The 20,352-nt window shown below is 35.9% G+C and overlaps 1 protein-coding gene across 2 annotated transcripts in view; it reads left to right on the forward strand.

Annotated features, from left to right (window-relative positions):
* Positions 1 to 238: 238 nt before the first annotated feature.
* SLC25A12 (solute carrier family 25 member 12) overlaps positions 239 to 20,352 on the forward strand; it is a 51,802-nt gene continuing 31,688 nt past the window's right edge. The window contains exons 1-4 of one of the 2 annotated variants that reach the window (XM_056348898.1): positions 239 to 335; positions 830 to 883; positions 6,298 to 6,440; positions 11,676 to 11,791. In XM_056348898.1, the coding sequence (XP_056204873.1) occupies positions 324 to 335; positions 830 to 883; positions 6,298 to 6,440; positions 11,676 to 11,791 (325 nt within the window). In that variant the 5' untranslated portion in view covers positions 239 to 323. Of the gene's footprint in view, positions 336 to 829; positions 884 to 5,428; positions 5,561 to 6,297; positions 6,441 to 11,675; positions 11,792 to 20,352 lie in introns of those variants that run through there. The other variant, XM_056348899.1, reaches the window with a different exon arrangement.

Raw genomic sequence — 20,352 nt, forward strand, 5'->3', positions numbered from 1 at the left:
CCGCCGTCCAACCCGTGCTAGCGCCGGTGCCCAGCACCGCCGGCCGCGGGTCCGTGTGGTGGCCAAGGCGCGGGGCGAGGACGCACCTCCTGCCCCGGGCACCCGCCGAGGCCCCTGCCGGCGGGCTCCGCTTTGCTCCCCTCGCCCCGTGGGACCTGCCGGCGGCAGCCGCGGCCGCTGAGGGGAGCCCGGGGCCGCGCCGGGCGGGGCAGGGCAGGGCAGGGCGCTCATTACCACGGCGCTGCGCTGAGGCGGCGGCTGTTGCGGCGGCGCGGCGGGTGGGTAGCGGCGGGCGGCTCCTCCTCCTTCTCGCCGGGCGCAGCATGGCGGTCAAGGTGACTCTCCCCCTCCGTCGCTTGTCGCAGGAGGAAAGGGGCCGACCCGCGGGGCGGCCGGGGAGGAGGCGGGCGGCGGGAGGAGGCAGCCGCTGCTGCGGGAGCCCCGCGGGGGGCCGGGGGAAGTCGCCGGCGGGGGGGGGGGGGCGATGCCGGGGCGGCCCCGGGGCAGGGGCAGCGCCGCGCAGCGCAGCCTGCCCTGCCTCCGCCCTCCGGGGTGAGGCGGTGGGGCGCGGGGGCGGCGGGCGTGGGGCGGCCGCGGGGCCGTTACCCGGCGCGCGCGGGCGGTGAGGGCTGGGCCCGCCGGGCGGTAACGGCCGGCGTCGCGCGGGGGGGGCTCTGCAGGCAGCCCCGCGGCTGGCAGCTGCCGGGGGGGGTCCCGCAGTGCGCGGGTGGGGGCCCGGCGCTGCTGCCTTGACGGGCGCACCGGCGGCTCTTATCCGCGCTCTGCCGGTAGCCCGGCTGGCGAGGCGTTAACCTGCCTGTGTTCACAGGTGCAATCAACCAAAAGAGCGGATCCTGCTGAACTACGAAGTATTTTTTTGCAGGTAAAGAGATCTGTCTAATGGTGTTCGGTTCAAGGGCTTTTATTTTTTGCCCTTTCAGCGGTTTGCCACCGCATCGCACGCAGGTTGTGCCTGTGGGACACTTAAAAGTTCACTTTGTAGGCGCAGCGCGTCAGGCGCTGAGGAGAGACTGCTCCTGACACCAGTCACGATTAACTGTTTCCAAATGATAATCCTAAATAATCTTATGAAGTGTGCTCCAGTTTCCTATAAAGCAAATAGCTAAAGCCATAACTAAGTACTAGTTATTTTTTTAAACACGCTTTTGAAAGATTCTAAAAAATTCTTCCATGGCTGCTACGTTTTGCCCTCAGGGTTTATCTGTGTTGCTCTTCCAAACAGATTGACGACTGCCAATGTTTTTAGAATTTAAAATTGATTTCTTAAGATTGATTGATTTCATAATACTATCACTTGCAGGGCCTTAGAATTAACATTTAAATAACACCATGAAGCTTTCTTCACTCCCCTTAAGTTACAGTGAAGCACAATGTGAAAGGAAAATTCAGTCAGTCCTAAAACTTCAATAATGAAGGTTTGATTCCAGCAGATGGAATAAGAACAACTATTGTTTTACATCCATAGTTGGGCCACTGGTATTTCCAGAATCACTAAAATACCTTTTTTCTTTTCCCTTTATGTTGAATATTACACAGTATATTCAAGAAGCTTTCCTCCATGAAAAGGGAAAGAATATAAAATCAAGTATTAGAGCTAATACTGTAAATAATAAAATCAATTACTTAATCTTTGACTTCTATCGTTTGGTCTTACTGTATTACCTAACAGTTTCCGCATATGATAAGTAGACAGAAGAGACCTTTTTACCTGAGAGAGAGAAATTATATCCCAGCTATAGTTCTGGCAGATTTTTGCTTTTGCCTACTGGGTTACACTGGTAATGTTGCAGGAGTCTGAAAACTTAGAATGTTGGAATCAAACGGTGAAAGCTCAGCGTTTAGTTTCTAGTAAAAAACCTATCACAGGTTCATTTATTGTTGATAGATCATTTAGCTTTTGTAAATAAGGAATACAGTACAGTATATAAATAAGCAACATGAAAATACAATTCAAAAAATATCAATACAGTATAAAAATGTGTGGTTCTACAACATCACACAGCTCTTTTCCAACTTGTAAGATAGTTTTGGATATCTGGTTGCAAAAAAGGGAAATATGGTTTCTATTCAACTTGGAAATGTGGAATTTTTTTGATTCTTGACTTGAGTCAGTAGGAGTGCTTGCTTCTGGAAATAAGTAATGGTTTGAAGTCCTTGATTTTGGTCATACAGGGAAAAGTGGAGAGGAAGAACGTTGTACAATTGCATCTTGAAATTGTCTCTCTGACAGTACATGTTTTGTTGACCTAAAAAGCAGACAGTGGATTTTGGTCTTTTCCATGTCTTATCTTGCAGTCTTCAAAGAAACATGCAAAGTAAGTTGTGGATTGTTTTGTGCTCTGAGGAATGAAAAATACAAAAGCTCTCCTGTCTCCCCTTGAGTATCTGAGATTTGCAGTAAATGACCAGAAACAACACATATACCTCTGGCATAGAAAGGAAGTTTGTATTTCTGTTGGATTAGATTTGTTTATAATTGAGTTTGAAATTGTGGTTTTTGTTTGATAGGTAGCAAGCAAACTTAGTTGCAAACTCAAAATCAGAATAGAGCCCACGCTTTCCAAGACTAAGTTGTAGAAAGTCTTATGAAATATTACTAGTGTTGCGCACATCAGGGGTCAGCTATGTTGTGCTCTTTGCTGAGAGTGCCGGCCTGTTCTATGAGCTTCAGCTAAAGGTCGTGCATTCCTTCCTAAATTTGGCTTCCCTTGGAAATGGTTTGAAGGGAAGATGTGAACTCTAGGCCTCTTCGTCATCCACCTTATTGATAGAAAGCGTACTTAAATTTCCTTCTGTTCATGCTTACCCTCTAATGTGATATGTGCCCCTCTGTCCATCCAGTTTATGTTGTATCTTAATGGCTGCTTGATATATACCTTTCTCTTAGAATTTCTGAGGCTTGCTGTATATTTCTTTTTATTATTTTAAACTGTTAAAAATCTTAAGTTAGACTTGTATTAAAAGGATGTGCTATTCTTTCTATGTAGTCCTGTAACTGAAATGCAGACACTGAAATGTCATGTTTGTGCACCGTCAAATAAGTTACCTTTCTGGTGTTGCTAACCACTGACTTCAATAACAACCATAAAAGAACAAAACAAAAATTCACGGAAGGATAAAAGAGTTATGTATAACAATAGTTACCAGATTTCGTAGTGAGCCTTCATTCTTTTTTCTCAGGCAAGGCCCAGTCAGCCCTTGGGGGATATAGTTGAATTACTCCCTGCCTGCTGAATGCAAGTGGAACCTGTTCCAGCAAGGTGGAGAAAGAAACAAAATCAAATTTCCAATTTTAATACAGGAAACTTCCCCCCTGACCACCCCCCAACATCCTGAATCTCTTGCTCATAGCTTAGCCTAACAACAAAAAAAAAAGCTAAGAGTACCTGTAGATATCTTTTGTTTTGGGACTTATTTCTCCTCTGCCCAGGTAAAATCATTGGGATAGAAAACCCCTTTAAATTGAAAATGAACCAATTTTTCAAGGAAAGGATTGTTTTTGAAAGTGTGATGATACCTAGCACTATATTGCACGACTAGAGTTCCTGTGTGTTCATGTTACGTGATGATGTTTACGAAAAAATCTCATGCAAATTCATCAAGTGCTTACCTGAGATAGTCTATAAATGTATAGTAGGAATTTTGTATTATAAATATAATTCAAGAGTGAGGGAAATAAATATTTAATTGATGTCATGTTTTATGTGCAAATTAAAATATAGTTTACAATTGCCTATTCTGTGCTAAAAGATTCTTGACCTAAGTTGTATGGTGAAAAGATAACTTGAGGACAAATGTAAATACACGGCTGGCTACTTTGTCAGGCCTTAATTTATTGGCTTGCTGCCAAGCTCTTTCAAAATACCATGACCTTCTCATATGGAGCTCAATGTATCTGTCAGTTAATTATTTTTGTCTCAATTTTTTTAAACAAAACTTTCCACACAGTTTTTATTGTAAAACAGTTCACTATTTGTAATGAACTCTGATAAATTGGTGTCTGAAGAAAAAAAAGATGATGATTTTTAGATCTTGGCTGTCCTTGATATGCACTCTGCTGTCATACAGTTGAATTCTGTTATTCTTGAAGATATGCTCTGTATTACTCTGCATGTTTGATGGTCCTTCGTACATAAAACTTTCTTTGGATTGCATGTCTTGCAGCAGAATTGTGCTTCATAATGCATTTTTTTAGTCACATCTGTATATGACTGAGAAGAGAACCTTTCTGAGTTGATTCAGTGAAGTCAGTTTCGTTATATTGTCATGTCAGCAGCAGTGCTGAGTCAAAGGATTACTGTCCATTCCTTCCTATTTTTGTGGAAATAATCTATTTTGATTCTGCATTAGTTCAGTAATGTGGTTTACAGTGCAGCCTTGCAAACAGCTGTCATCGCAGCTACAGAGTGGAAGCAGGATAGGTGGTGTGAGGGGCTGGTATTGTGGAAGAGGTAGGTGAGAAGCTTAGGCAGGCGTTGATGCTGATGCAAGCTTCTTTATGCTGAAATAGTGTTGTGACTGTATCGGTTGGGTCGCATACAGCTGAAACAGGCATGCGACATTGTAAATAATCCCCTTTATCATAATGGCATCAACAGGTATTATGTGTTGTTATGACTTAATTGTTGATATTCTGATTCCTGTGGGTCCCTGGCAGAGTAAGGGCCCATTTTGTTACTCTTTCACATAAGGCTGTGTCAACTTAATCAAGGTACTGCTGTATATAGAGGAAAAGTTACAAATCACAGATAAGGCCATTAATTGAACTTTATTCACTAGCGTAGATGTTGCACTATAGGTCTTGGGGGGCATTACCATTAATTTTTCTGCAGAGAATGCTTATATAGTCATCTGTGAATGACTAGAACCTGGAAAGGTGAATTATGTTTTTACAAATTAATTAAAAACCATTACTTCCATTGCAAATCAAAATTCTAATGGAACAACTGTGTAGTTTTTAAACTTTCTCAGTAGAAAGGCAATTCTATGTATATATTTGAAGGTCTGCATCTAGATCATTGTGTGTATGAGTAGACATTACAGTAGAGAGTGAATAGAAGAGGTGGATTGTAAACAAATAAGCTTGCTTACAGGTTTTGTGGGCAAATATGCTGAGAAAAACCTCAACTATCAAACCAAATTGGGTCACAGTTGTTTAGGAAACTAGAAATCTTTTTCAAGCTACTTTTCAGTGTTCCAGGATGCAAACATAATTTAACTTTGTAATCTGAAAACTTAGGTTTTATTTCTAAGATTGCTCTCATATTATAAATAAACCACAAGAATTTTTTCCTTCAACTACATTGCCATCTTGAAACATGATCTGAGGTATATGAACTTCTATAATACATTTGCCTTTTATTCATCACTTGTGATGCTTTCTACTCCTGTCTCCACATGTTCTTAGTTCAAGATTGGTATTACCCAGTGTAACTGGACAGCTGAGGAATTTACTTTATGCTAAGAAGTTCACTTTAAATTAAAAGTTGACCTATAGATAAGAACCAGCAATTAATTATTTGAAACAGAAAAGCAGTCGGTAAGAATACTGATACAGACATGTGGCAGTTGTCTTGGTATACAAGTAATAAAGATGTACTTGGTTTTTTATTTTTAGTTAGTTTTATTAATATCTAAATTCTATAATTTAAAATTTCCTTGTGATTTTTATTTGAAAATGTGTTGTTAATGAAATTAAAACTCAAAATAAAATCAAAACAATTCCATTTATTCAAATCCTTTTTGTCTGTGTTTGTGAATTTTTACTTAAATGAAAGATGCCATTCGTTTCAGGATAAAAATGAATTTGAAAATGTATTTCTCACAAAAAGAGAAAAGAAATAATATATATTTTCTAAACTAATTAAAGTAGTGATCAGGAACAATTCAAAAGATATCTGCTACTAGAAATGTAAGAAAATTTATGTGCTGTGTTTTCACAGTGTAGCTGCAAATGGAAAGCTACAGCAGGGCTGTGATTTTTATAAATTTATGCAATTACCTGACAGTTTCTGAAAATGTGTAATTGTCTTTTTATTAGAAGATATTGGCCATTATATGAACACATCTATTCTACAGGAATAATCTGATTGTTGGTGATATGCAACTAGTGTAGTAACGCTATTAGTTTAATCAAGCCCTTTAATTTCAGAGCAGACAGTTGTGCACTGTTTTAAGCGATACTCAGTAAAGATACTAGTTTGGTAATCACTGGTAATTAACATCTAAATGGATTCATTTTTGTTTGTGTGGTTTTGTTTTTTATTTTTACTCTAGTATGCCAGTGTTGAGAAAGATGGTGAGCGTTACATGACCCCAGAAGATTTTGTGCAAAAATACCTAGGACTTTATACAGATCCGCATTACAATCCTAAAACAGTGCAGCTGTTGGCCGGAGTGGCAGATCAAACTAAGGATGGGTGAGAATTTCGCTTTCCATTAGAAGCTTGTAATGCATTGGTAAATATGTGAACGAATGAGTTTGATAATTTCATCTTCTAAAATACATTATTGATTTTATTACACTTTAAGCTTAGTTAGACGTTAAGTTTTTTCTCAAGTACAGTAGACTATAAATCTGTGGAAATTGGGGGGAAAATATGATGTTTAACGTGCACTTTTAAAGTTTTAATGGAGTTTTAACAATTACTACAAAGGAATTACTGCGGCAGAGGAAGTTGAATGGCAAATGTTTGACGTATGATTGCCTTGGAAAAGTTCTTTTCTGTATGCTCACATCCATGATTAGATACTATATAGAGTCCTTTGTACCTGTAAAAAAATGTGGAAATATGGAAGATCTTTTTTATTTCTATAGTGTGCAATTCAAATTAAACCATTGAGGTCTTTTTTAGAGTGCTAGCTATTAGGAAAGAGGTATAATGACTCTATGAATGAAGATGTTTGCCTAATCTAGATGAGGTCACACCACATAACTTCTCCAACTTTGTTTACAGATGATACTACTTGCTTTTAGACAGTTCTCTGATACTGATCTACAAAATGTCCCCTCTGCTGAGGTAGTACCCTCAAACTCAGTTGTCTTCAAAGGAGCCTTTTCTCTTGCTGTATGTAGGCGTCTAGGTTTGGCCTTGGATTGCAGTAGGAAGTGTGGACATTGTTCAAGTAAAGTGAGAAGGTTAAGATGGATTAGAGAACAGCTCAAGAATGCAGAAGGGAGTGGGTATTCTGTAGAGAAGAGAGAAAGTTGCTGTTAAAACAGTATACAATATGTTTGCAAATACATAGATGTAACTTATTTTAAATTGAAAGCCCCTGAACTTCCCTGGATTTGAGAGTCTATATCTGACCTTTGGCATAATTTAAATGTTTTTGTTTTCCTATGTTCTGCTTTAGAATATTTTATTAGTTTGCATGTTATCCTGAGCAGCTTGCACAGTATCTGTGCTTTACAAATGAAATTGTATGTGCTGTATACATTTTACACTATATGACAAATGTAGGATCTCCTGTTTACTGTGATGTTACCTGGTTATATTTTTTATAAAGCTGCAGCATTTTGATAATACATTTGATACATACATACATTTCATAAATCCAAGTAACCTGTCCCTCTGCAATACATGGCTGCAGTTTTTTGCACTGATTATTATAATTATCAATATTATGACCATTATCAATATTATCAATTGAAAAGGCTATTTTGTACGTATCTGTTGAAATAAGAGTCTAATTGATGACTCGTAAACCAACATGTTGAGTATCTTGTTTCTCTGAAAGCTGTTGGTTATCTTTTACAGTGTGCATTTCTTCAGAAAATGTCTTAAAAGGATCTTTCTTATAGTAAGAAATCAATAATTTGTTTTATTGCTACAACAGAACTTGACATTGAAGCATCAATTTTTTATTGCTTTCCCTGTGAATATAAGTTTGGTGTTTTTTTTTTTTTTGGTTGTGTTTATTTTTGTTTCAAATCTGGGTGATATTTGAAGTGAGAAAATCAAATATGGGTAAGTGTGCTTTATCTATGGCAACAATGGTAATGGGAATTATTACCATATGGTCTGCAATGCGAAATGTTTGTCTGTCTGAAGTCTGAAACTTTATTTCCCTAAATGTTTTAATCTATATTTATCTCTAATCTGTATTTCATGTGAAAATTTGTTATACACCCATCATCATCATCTTCATTAATTTATTTACTTTTATGTTTGCATTCTTGCATTTGTAGTGAGCTGTAATATATCAAAATTCAGACTTTAATAACTATATAATCTATACAGAGAATTTAATCTGTAGCATGAATAATTATTGTAGTCTTCAACTGAATTCCAGAATGCATTACATCTTTCCAAGCACTTAAAGTTACTTTATGAAGTCCAAGGAAGTATCAGTAGTCCTATTCCATGCATACATTTGTAAATTAAATGACAGCCCAGCACACAGCAAGTCATTGAGAAGTGTTGGGTTCTGTTACAAAATTTAATTCCTGTATCTGCTATCATATTCTCTTAGCCTTGCTTGCCCTTCAAATAAATACTCAAAGTGTCCTTGGTAACTTTTCTTTGTGAATATTTTAAAAACTCATTTAGATTTCAGTTTGGCACTTTAAAAAAAAAAAAGCACACATTTTGGAACTGGCTGTCTTTACGCATATGTTTAAAAAATGTTTTTGTACTTTTTTTCTGATAGTAACTTGATCCTTAGTTAACTGTTCAGTACTGTTGCCTTCTCCCATTACTACAGTACAAGACTGGTTTGCTCTAGTGGAAGTCTGTAAGGTAATTCTTAAAACAGACAACTGTTCACTTTTCAAGCGTTTATTCCTCATTGTTACAAATGCATGTTCTGAGAAATTCATGTGATGATCCTTAAATTAGAAATTGGCCTAAACTGCCTTTTTGCTATCTGTTTAATACAATGGGATTTCACTGATGGTCTAAGCATTCCTATGTCTTCAGACTGCAGGCAGTAGTTTTGAAGTTAGGATAAATATCCTCTCTGAATAATGTACTTAAATATATATATATGTGTCAAAACCAGCTTCCCAATTATATAAGTCAATTAACATTAGTAGGTACTGCGATTATAGAAATAAGGATTTTTCTTCTTCCTTCAAAATTTCACAGTACTCCTTCAGAATTCTTAATTTTTAATTGCTTGTTTCCGGGTACTCTTTGTATCAGCTTATCATTCTTAAAATTTGGAAATTGTTCTTAAACTAAGTCCTGAGGAAATAGTTGGTGTTTCACATAATGGAGAGTCACAACAGAGCTATACGTAACATCTAAAAGCTATGTTATGTGGGGGGAAAAAAAGAGCAAAGAATTGTAGTAGGAAAAAAGGGAAGCTAGAGGAGAATTGTGGCATACTTTGTGTGCTTGCTTGTGAAGGGTAATGGTACACAAGACATAACAGGAAAGGAATTTTTTTAAAATGTTACAGATAAAATGAAGGGTGAGTGTTTTGCTATTGTTACGGACTCTGATGCAGTGGGTTCGCTGAATGGTACTTGAGTAGCGATTGGGTGGGAAGCTCCATCATTCTGTTTAATCCAGCTCCTGTTATCTCTGCCCTAACAGATAATGGAGGATTGCAGGGGATATCCCTGCTCTTAGGCATTGCGAGTTGAATATATGGAAAGGAAATTGAATGTGTCTATCTCCTTTTGCTGTAGGCACTGTTAAAGTGAGACGTCTGAAGACGGCTTCTTTCAGGTTCAGGCTTCTATGAATGCATTCTGCAGAGATCGTCACTTTATTCTGTCAGTTATAAAGCTTCCTGGTTAGGAATTAATTTGTATTCCAGGTTTACGCTTGTATGTGAGATGTATTTTGAAATGACAGTATTTACAATTATTTTAAAGGATATTCTGTTTCTCTGATACTAAACCAAGATCATCCTTTGAATGAAATTGACTTTTACATCTGAAGAACCATTCTCGCATCTCTGCTTTTTGTGGCTGACATGTGACAAATTAATATCATAATTCTGTATTTGCCACCTCTGAATTCCTTTCAAAATCACTACATTTTTTCTGTATTTTCTATATAATACATCTATGCAAGAATGTTAACAGATATAACCTTGTTTAAAGTATCTCAGTTCTGCTTTATGTATCCTTTGACAGAGAACGACTAGATAAGCTAATGAATAGTGTGGCTTGATGTTTTTTTCTGTAGGGAACAAAATTTATACTTGATTCTTTAGCAATAAGCAGTATATGTGTGAAGTGATCACTATGAGCTAATGATCTCCTATGAAGAGTACTAAATTCAGATCAATGATGTACAATTTCTAGGAAAATGCACCATCTATAGTGATAATTCTGTTTTAGCAGCATCTACTGGAATAAGGTGTTTTTTTTAATTTAAAAAAATCATTAAAATTCTTAATTTCCATTGATAATTTATTTGATGCTAAAATAGATATCCCATCATTTACTTCGATAAACTGAGCTCAAGAACTTGTAACTGGATGGAATATTCTAAGTCATCAAGCTAAGTCCTTTATTTTTACAAGGATGAAAACACACAGTAGTTTTAATAAACCAAATTTGCTGTTAAAACTAAGGCTTTTTCTTGCAGTATTCTGGAAAGGCCACAGTGTGTGCCTGCTCTAATTACTTTGATGGATGTGTGATTTTATTCTTGACCCAACATTACTCTTTATCTTCTGACTTAGGGTTTATCTTTCTGTAGCTGTTCTTATGTACAGTATTGGGATCCCTTCTGGATGTTTTTTTTTGTTAGTCAGAATTAGCTGAATTTCTCTAGAAAAGTTATTTATGATTATCCTAATAAGTTACCTGTGCATACATTCAAGTCTAAGTTTATGTGTTGAACACAAGGACTTCGATTTCTATGCAGCATTCCAGAGATGATGTGGCAACTGTATGTGGGAATATCGCTGCTTCCTTATCTTGCACGGAGGCAGCTTTCCTAACGTATCACAAGTTGCATTTTTCTCTACGGTGACTGTCTTGCATACACAGCTCAGAATCTTGTGATCTACTGTTACACTTAAATCCTTGCCTGCCTTGGTCATGTCTAACTGTCCTTATGTCCAGATGTTCTTACAGTTTCTTTCTTTCCTTCTTTCTTGTCAAGTACATGACTGTGTGGTTCATGTTATATTTGAAGTGTAATATTTTTTCTGTATATGTAGTTAAGTGTAACTTTTTCTGAACCTGTTGATTTTTAATGAATGTTATGCAATGTATGTATTTTCTTAAAACAATGTATAGTATTTTCCTATACTTGCATTAAACTATCTTTTCTTTCTCAGTAGAAATATATACATAAATTAGTAATATAATGACAGCCCTGTAAATTTCATGTTGGTAGAATTTTTGTGGGTTTTTTATGTCTTAATTTTTAAGTGCTGTCTGCTTACATTTATAATTACAAGGTAATGAATTGTGTATATTCACTGAGAATTTATTATATTTTGTCGTTGATGGATATGAAGAATTCAATTCTTTTATAGAGGAAGAAACTAGATTGCATAAAGGTTAAGCACTTAAATGTAACAAATACTTTTTCAGTTTCTAGTGTAGTGTCTTAACATTTTTATATTGGAATTTTATTTTAATAGTTGGATCATACAATTTTCTAGAGTATCAAACACAAAATACTATTGGTATTGTGAATAATTTTTTGAAATCTTTATAACTTCTGTATTTTCCTTTGTAGGTTGATTTCCTATCAAGAGTTTTTGGCATTTGAATCTGTTTTGTGTACTCCAGATGCAATATTCATTGTTGCTTTTCAGTTATTTGACAAGAGTGGCAATGGAGAAGTAACATTTGGTAAGAATATCTAAAGAAAAACAGTTTAAGAAAGTAATTATAACAGCATAAATCATAATAATGGTTCATCACCATTGGTGCATAGAAATGCATATTGTGCGGTATTCTACTGATTTCCTAAGAGTTTGCAGTAGACCTTTTTTTTTTTTCTTTCACGTGATACAAACTTAATACACAGAAACAAAATATATTTTGTTTGTCTTCTTGAATCAAAATTTTTCGTGTTCCTCAAGTAGTTAATACACTGCTGTTTTATTCATTGTCATCCTAAGTAAAATTCTGTGTCATGGGCTTTGCACTCCTTCAGTGATAAAGGTTTTTTAAAATGTATTCTGAACCTCCACATATCTTTGAAGAATTATCGTTAGATACAGTAGGAGCTCAATACAGAAATGAAGGAGGTCTAATCTTTGGAACTCATAGTTTAGTGTTCCTTTTCTTGAGGAGCAAATCTTACTTTAATGTTACGAGTATAACTTCTAACTAGATCATATATTTGAAAAATCAGAAAGAAAATATGGCCTTTAAGATTTTTAATTTTTTTTCCCCCTAAACACATAAGTCAGTAATTGGACAAAATTTTTTAGGCTAACTATATTGCTTTATGATGTTGCTAGGTAACTGTTATTAACATTGCAGTTTAAGGAGGACTAGGTTTTATTTTTGAAACTTCATATGTTTATGAAAATTAGATTAATCAATGCTAAGAATTTTAATAAAATGGAATGAGAACTAAATGTTATTTTTATCCAAAAGAATAAAGCTCTCAATAAAGAAAATACAAAATATGCTTGGATTTGTAACCACTTGCTGTTTGTACTATTTCATTCTTATGAAAATTGTTGCAACTTACTGAAAAAAATGCAAGGGTCTTTGTTTGGAAACAAACTGCTTGACTTACGATATGTGTTAAATTACATCGTTAACTGAAGGGTCAAATACTAAGCAATTTGGATACACAACATCTTGAAAAGAAAATCTTTTAGAACTTAAGTAAAGGTGAAGTCAGTAAATGCAGTCATTAGGAAGCTGACAAACTACTACAACCAGTGTTACCATGTTAATGATGGTATATTTAATAATCGTGCAGAACAGGGATGTGCACTTTGTAGCTCTCATGAACACACTTGAAATAGCTGGTTCCATAAATGAACAAGAAGTAATTTCAGATTGTGTAAGGTTCCTCAGTCAGACTAAGAATTGTTATTTTTATGAGCACATCATTAAAGGCTAAAAGAACAACAAAACCAAGATAAATGGTAAACCAGAAAATGGCATGACTTGTTCAATATTTTTCTCACTGATTTTTTTTTTTTTTTAATAAGGCTGATAAATCTTGAGTAGGGAAATCTTTAGGGAATTTAAAATTTACTATTGGTTTCTTGTTTTTACAAAGTTAATTATATTGCGATTATTACTATATTTAATACTATGTTGTAACATATCAGTGGTACATATTTTTATGGTACAGTTCCCATGTTTACTGCTGTTATTTTGCTTTTTTTGCTGTTGCTGTTCTTTGTAACATGGGCTACTTATTTTTATTTCATAGGCATATAAAAATTAATGCACATGGAAAAAAATGTGAATGATAATATATGACATTTTCAGAATTTGGTAACTTTGCAGTCAATTTTCAGGTCAGTCTTGTGGCCTATAGAGGCTGTTTTATAAATGAGTTGTGCACTTTTTCATTTTTGCACCACATAAACAGAAAGACACGGAGTTGAGCTTCAGGTAAAAACAGGAGAGTATATAAAATCAGGTCTTAAAGTTTGACGTTTTAATGAATTATTAGAAATATACTGAATTGGAATAAGTTTAGCCAGTTGGTGTGAGAATTGCTGTCGGACAAGTGTGATGTATCCAGTCTGCAGATAAACCATGTTGGTCATGGGAGCAACCACAAGTAAAGATTTTCCAACTAAGATGCAATGCTATGGGGATGTGATTGTGTTGATTCCAAAGCTAACTCAAGCTAGTAAGTCTTGCCAGAAATGACACTGATTTACTGAGGTTTTTCTGCACTGTGCATCTGGAGCGAGGGGTGGAGGGACTGGAGAGTGGAACACAGAATCAACTTGGGTCTGTCACGCCAGTAACTTAAATCTATCACTGGCATTGCTGGATGTGAGATAATGTCTCGAAATCATTTGGGCATGACTGTATAGTATTTTCAAGAAATTCCCCGATCTACTCAAATCTTCAGTTATCTGGAGAAAGTTAAATGTACCTGTTGGTTTTTTTTTTTTTATAGCTGGCTCTGCATTTGAAATCAAGTTGCTTCACTCAGGTTCACATCTCCTTTTTAGGATTTATTTTTATATTATATTTATATTTATGGACTTGGACCATACTTGAGCACTTATAGTCCTTGTAGTCCTCTTGAACCTCAGTCTGCCACTTGTCTCTTAAAAAATTTTAACTTCAATGCAGAAAGTAATTAAATTGTGTTACAGAAGAACTTAAGTCTTGTGAGTTGAGAAATGGAAGGGGAGGGAGAAAGATTTTATGATTCTTTAGAAACTATTTGGTAGAAATACTTGTCAGCTATGCTATTCTAAGCAATGTCTTTGTGCAGTATCTTATATTAATCGGGATTGTTGAAATGGGAAGCCTTCTGTCACTTTAATGTCATCTACTTTCTTACTGCTTTGGGCCATTTTTCCAGTTTTAGGCATCCAGAAATCCAGTATGAATGACTGCCATAAATGTGCAGATAGCATGTCCATTGCAAGAACATCACATTGGTCCTACTTTGTATGAGCAAACTGTACAGTGTGCTCTGTACTCTTTTACATGTTTCAGCTGCACTGGACTTGCTGTCAGCTTGGTGAATAAAATTACTATTTTAATAACCCATTGATACAAGTGACAGTGTAGTTTAAATGACTTTTTAATCATGGATAGATAGAAAAAAAGCATTTATTTTCCTGAATCAAATGCTTGTATGTCTTCCTAAATGATTTCTAGGTGACTTTTATGGGAGATGTGTTGCTGGTGAGCCATAAAATATTTGAAAGGTAACAGCAAAAGCTGATAAAGAAAAGTGATTTTTCTTTTTCCATGCATTGTCTTGTTACGGGTTGCTATCTGTAGCCAGAGAAGACTGACAACCACTTTGCTTTTTATGATCGTGGGATGTGACTAAGCTACTTAACATGAGTGAAATTTAAAAAACACTCAATAAAATTAATGCTGTTGTACTAAGGAAACTTCTTTTTATTGATAGTCTTTTGACCTGAATTCAGGTTAAAGCAAACCTGAATATTAAATCTGCTCATGATATTTGATTTGCTTTGATGTTGAAGCAGATAATCCTTACTGTAGTTAAAAGGTGAAGTCTGCAACTATGACTGAAACATCTCTTAAAAATAGGTTGTCTAGCTCGAAGTAAAATGACTCTTTGTAATTTATCACTTTGGTGAACCGTACAATGATCTGGACTGTATCACTTCTAATTGGAATGTACCATTTCAAGGCTTTTTCCAGTTGTTCTTTGTAGAGTTACCACAGAGAAGACCATTCTCTGGTAAACTGGAGAATTTCAGAGACACTTTTTTAGTTAAATACCCATGCTGGTATGGATAGAAGGATAGAGCTAGTACAATGAGATTTTGAAAATTTTAATGCCTTCATGTTTGTGATTCTCTATTGAGAATTTTTACATTATTTTTGAGATAATTGGAAAATATTTATGGAACTGAATATAAAGCTTTTAAAAACATCTTGCAGCTCAGTCTAATTAAAAGTATGCTTGAGAATGCAAAATGCATAATGGCCTCTTCTTTAAAAGCACTGGGGGGAGTAAGGAAATTGGATTCCTAGTAATGCAACAATGTGAAAATTACCATGATATTGGTGAACTGAAATAATAAACATGAATGTAATGGTTTCAGAAATTGAGTATACAGTGATACTGAAATCTTTTCCATCTATTTTCTTAAACAAATTTTAATCTGGGATAAAAAGTTTCCCTTAATCAGGACGTAGAGTTTGAGAATACTGGAAGAAGGTGAGTGAGAACAAGAAAAAGGAGTTGAATATATGTTGTTATAGTTCTTTGCTTTTTGAGTATTCTTTTTCAGGAAACACAGATCACTCCTAGTACTCGCTTGTCCACCATTTCCAAAAGAGCAATTGGATTGAAAATGCTGGGATTTGGATTTAATCTTAAATATTGTTTGCAACCATAAAGGCTGGAAACCTTTTAAAAAGTAAACAGAAAAAACTAATGATCACATGGTTACAGATCTGAGGATATAAGAAAAACATTTTTTAAGTCAAGTGTGCTGTAAACTAGAACTGCTATTTTTCTTGGCCTTGTGGTAGCCATATGTTAGTTGCCTGTTTTCCAGATGTCTTTTGCTTAACACATGCAGATAATGTAGGAAACATCACTGTATGTTGTGACTTTCTTTTGTTGTTAGTTTTTTGTTTCTTTCTTTCCTGTTACAGGATTCTTTCAGGTTTAAACCACAGTTTTGAGCACTTGCGAGCAGTGGAGGATGGGAGCCCCTCCTTATTTTTTGTAGTAATATAGTACTAAGTTCAAAGCTGCAGTTCAGCAAGAGGGAACAGAAAAGGAGAAGTCCACGTTAAAATTATATATATTGACAATTTGTCATTATGCCTGTCACTAATCTTAACCTTGAACTGAATCACTAATCCTTTTAAAAGAAGAGTAGAAATACAATGTAACTATTTTTAATTTAGCTTTCTCACTTTTCCTGCCACTTGCCATTTTGCTCTCACATCAAAGTAATTACTGCATTATTTACATTTGGATCACTCTTAATATACCTCTGTTGCACCAGGTGCTACAAAAAAAAGTCTTTTTGCCTTTGACTGTGATTTTTCATTTTATGCTTGAAAGTAAAAACATGTAAAATTTGCTGTTAGCAGAGATAATGAAAAGTAGCAACACAGAATACGTTAAAATTCATTATGTACATTAAGGCTGAACATGTACAAATGGGACTGTAGAAGACTAAGTAGACATTAAAACAACCTTGTTAAACAACAAATCTTTAGCATATTTATACTGCTACTTAAAACTATCATGTTTATATTTTTGTGTCTCTAACAAGCATGATTGACATTCCATCACTGGTGAGAGGGAATGGCAGGCTGCTAACAGGTTGGTGGCACTAGAGTTGGGTGAGATTTCTACTCGGCTTCCTGGGGAGCTGTTAAGTCACAATAAAGAATAGGTACTTCCTCAAGGCTTCCCTGGGGTACTGAGTTCATCCCCACCATGGGCCGTAACAAGACATCATAGTGTTTATAACTTGAAATATTCTCCTTGTATGAAATTCAGTATTTCAAACTTTGTTTTTCTTGTATCGTTTTTCTGAGCCCGATAGGTAACGGTGTTTGATGGAGGTTGAGCCAGTCATGTGTATGCTGCCTGCAGATAGCTGCTCCGGCATCTGTCATTTGTTTAAAATGATTGGGTGGGGAAATTCTGAAGCAATCTTGAAAGAATGTGTGTCGCCTTAGAGGTAATGTACTAGTGCACTAGAGTAGTAGGTTTATTGTTCCTGGGGCTGATGGTAAGTTGAGTATGTCATCAGGCTGCTGACTTGTATGCCTGTTTGAGAAGAAAATTCATTGCTATAAGCGTGGAAAGAAAGTTATCAGCTCAGTAGGAAAGAATTCCACTGCAGTAAGGTGAGCAAAGAGTAGGAGAAGACATTAGTAAATGAGCAACATTTATTGACAGGGACAATGAATGCATTCTGTAAAATGTCATACTGAAATGAAAGGGTTTAAAAATAATTTGCTGTTTGCCCCCTGCAGAATAGCTCTGTTGGAAATTTTGAAGTACTTGTAGTTTATCTTAATTTAGAAGCATTACTAGTTTTGACTGAGGGAGATTTTGAAAAAAGCAAAAACCCCAGCATCTGTACCTTAATCTTACCCATTTTCTTTGTTGTCAGTGCTTTGCTTCTGCTGTGAAAAAAAAATATTAAAAATAAGACATTTGATCATAATGTAAAGTGGTGAAAGTGTAGGTGATGATCACATAATTTATAATTTCTGAAATGTGATTGTCTGTTCGCTGCTTCTCATCCCACAAGTTGTTAGTTGTCGTGATGGCTATTTTCTTTAATATTAGAGAACAGCCAACAGAATTGGATTAAAAAGATGTTTTTGATAAATTGTAAAGAAAGCATTGCAACTCGAGTAGTAGTAGTAAATTTTAGTGCTTTTCTAGAGATGTCTGAGAATCCCAAATGGCTTTGGAAAATTGCATTTAGTTTTAACTGTGTCAGTTATGCACAATTGGTACATGGTTTTGTTCCTGTACCCCAAGTCTTTCATAACCAAAGCCAACACAAAATTAATTAACCATTAGATAAAACAGTATATCCTTAATCTCATAGTACTGTAATACGTGCAGTATACATTACTGATTGTGATTGCCTGTGGAAGAAAAATGGATAAGGCACCTCAGTTTTCGGAGAAGCAACAGGCTAATTTGGATGCCATTTATTAAAGCTAGTTAGCCACTACTGGAATTCTTCAAGTACCAATGCATTTAACTATTGGATAGAAATTTATTAATTAATTTACAAGTTTTATTTTTATCTGCTGAAGAATCTTGACTTGTTATGTGTTAATGACTAATTGTAAATGTTTCTAAGAAGAAAAAAATCAATAGCTTAGGAAACTGATTCTTGGTTGTTTAAGTAGTATAAAGTTAAATGCTTGGATGAGAATTATGAAAAGACCAAGGCCTTAAGTCTAGTTTAAAATAATTGGAAGATCTGTCTATATTAGCATGTATGAATATTATATGAAAAAAGTGAGAGTCTAAGTAATCATTGGAAACAATTGAAAATTTCTGGCTGCTTCAGCACGTTCTTTCCTAAGTTCTCATTAGGGGAACTCCATATGTATTAGAGGTCAATGTTACAGATGTGTAAGAAGTTGCTAGTTGGCACCCTGTTTGTATATTGGTAGCCAGGCCAACAGCCAATTAAGCAGCCCTGCCTTCTGCACTGATCACAGTTCAGCGCCGTTTTGCAAGGTCAATAGTGAGCTGCACTTACGTGTTTGTGTTTGTAGTACATGGAAACTCTAGGTAGCTTGCTCTGAAGCAGCAGTGAGTCAGTGGTAGGTAGATAATTTAAATTTACATCTCCTGCATTCCTTGATTCATTATTATCAATGATGAATAAATCTGCTACAGACAAAACTTTCAAATGAAGTAGGCAAAATAAAATAGTTCGGCACTAACAAGTGGGGTGCATCATCTCTCATTTTCTTAATGCTCACCTTGCATATTGATAGCGATGAATAGATGCGGGCAGACAGTTACAAGTAGTCAGGGTAGTTTTTTAAGTTTCTTGTTACCCGAGCAACTCCTTTAGCCTACCTTGCAGTGGAAACTGTGGTTTAAACTGCAGTTTTTTGACTATGGACTATGTTTGACCTTTAAGTAAGGGCTAAATTACAGTTAAATCACTTCCTAGCCATTATCTGCCCTTTGAATATGTAATCTCAAACTAACTGTGAAGCTGGTGTTGTAGCCAAGGAATCCTACTTTGTATGTCCCTGTTCTGAGACAGGTTTATTTTGAACATTTCCCTTTTACTCACTCAAAAGATAAAACCATATAGTGCTTTGCCTCAGTTTGGTCTAGAACTAGTGGAATGGCTGTAGAATTGAAACAATCAATCAATTAGTCCTTTAGTATAGGGAAAGCAACATATTTACTCCAAGTAATAGCTCTTGATGTGAAGTTACCAAATGGTATTAAAGTTCTTATTGCATTTTGTCTTTTTAGCAGAACTGTTTACACTAAACATAGAAAAGGTGTGTTTTCATCTAAAATATTTTGTACTTTAAGTTTAAGCTATATGCCACATTCTATTGTGGTTGTTAGCAGGTCCTAGGTTAGTTGATAAAAACAAATCAATTCAGGTACTTGGAGGTGGGTTTTGTGAAGTGTTCCTGTGCTATGGGTAGACATCGGTTATACTGTTTATGTGTATGGGTGGGTAATCCGCACAGAAAGCAGGCTTGTTTCGCAGCATGGCGACGCTGTGTATGAATAATGCATGCTTTTTTTTCAGATGAGGTTTTTGAATTCAGATAATATGTTTAGCATTGAGATTTCAATTGCACAGTATACATACGGAGAATTCCATATTCTGAAATGACAGTTTTTTTCTTTACTTCATTTAAAAGAGGACATCTCTATCTTCACTTATCTTAAAACATTTTAATAACTGAGACTACCAATTACGTTTTATAGGATTTGATTTTTGTGCTAAGGCCTTATCAAAAGCATCTAATAAGGTGCTTTCTGCTGAGTTAATGATATGTTTTAGATGTCATTTCTTATACCTATCTTCAATAGACATATTCAGACAGTGTGATTGTAATAATCAAGTTTCAATCAAACCGTACTTAGTATGACAAATATTGCGTGAGATTGTAATGCAGGTATTCGTGCTCTTGATAAAGGGCTAATTTGACTCCTACCAGAGACAGAGAACCACTATTGATTTTTATATCAGAATGCAAAATAGCTCTTATTTGTCATGTAT

Source organism: Falco biarmicus, chromosome 8 (assembly GCF_023638135.1).
Source record: "Falco biarmicus isolate bFalBia1 chromosome 8, bFalBia1.pri, whole genome shotgun sequence".
Taxonomy (NCBI): domain Eukaryota; kingdom Metazoa; phylum Chordata; class Aves; order Falconiformes; family Falconidae; genus Falco; species Falco biarmicus.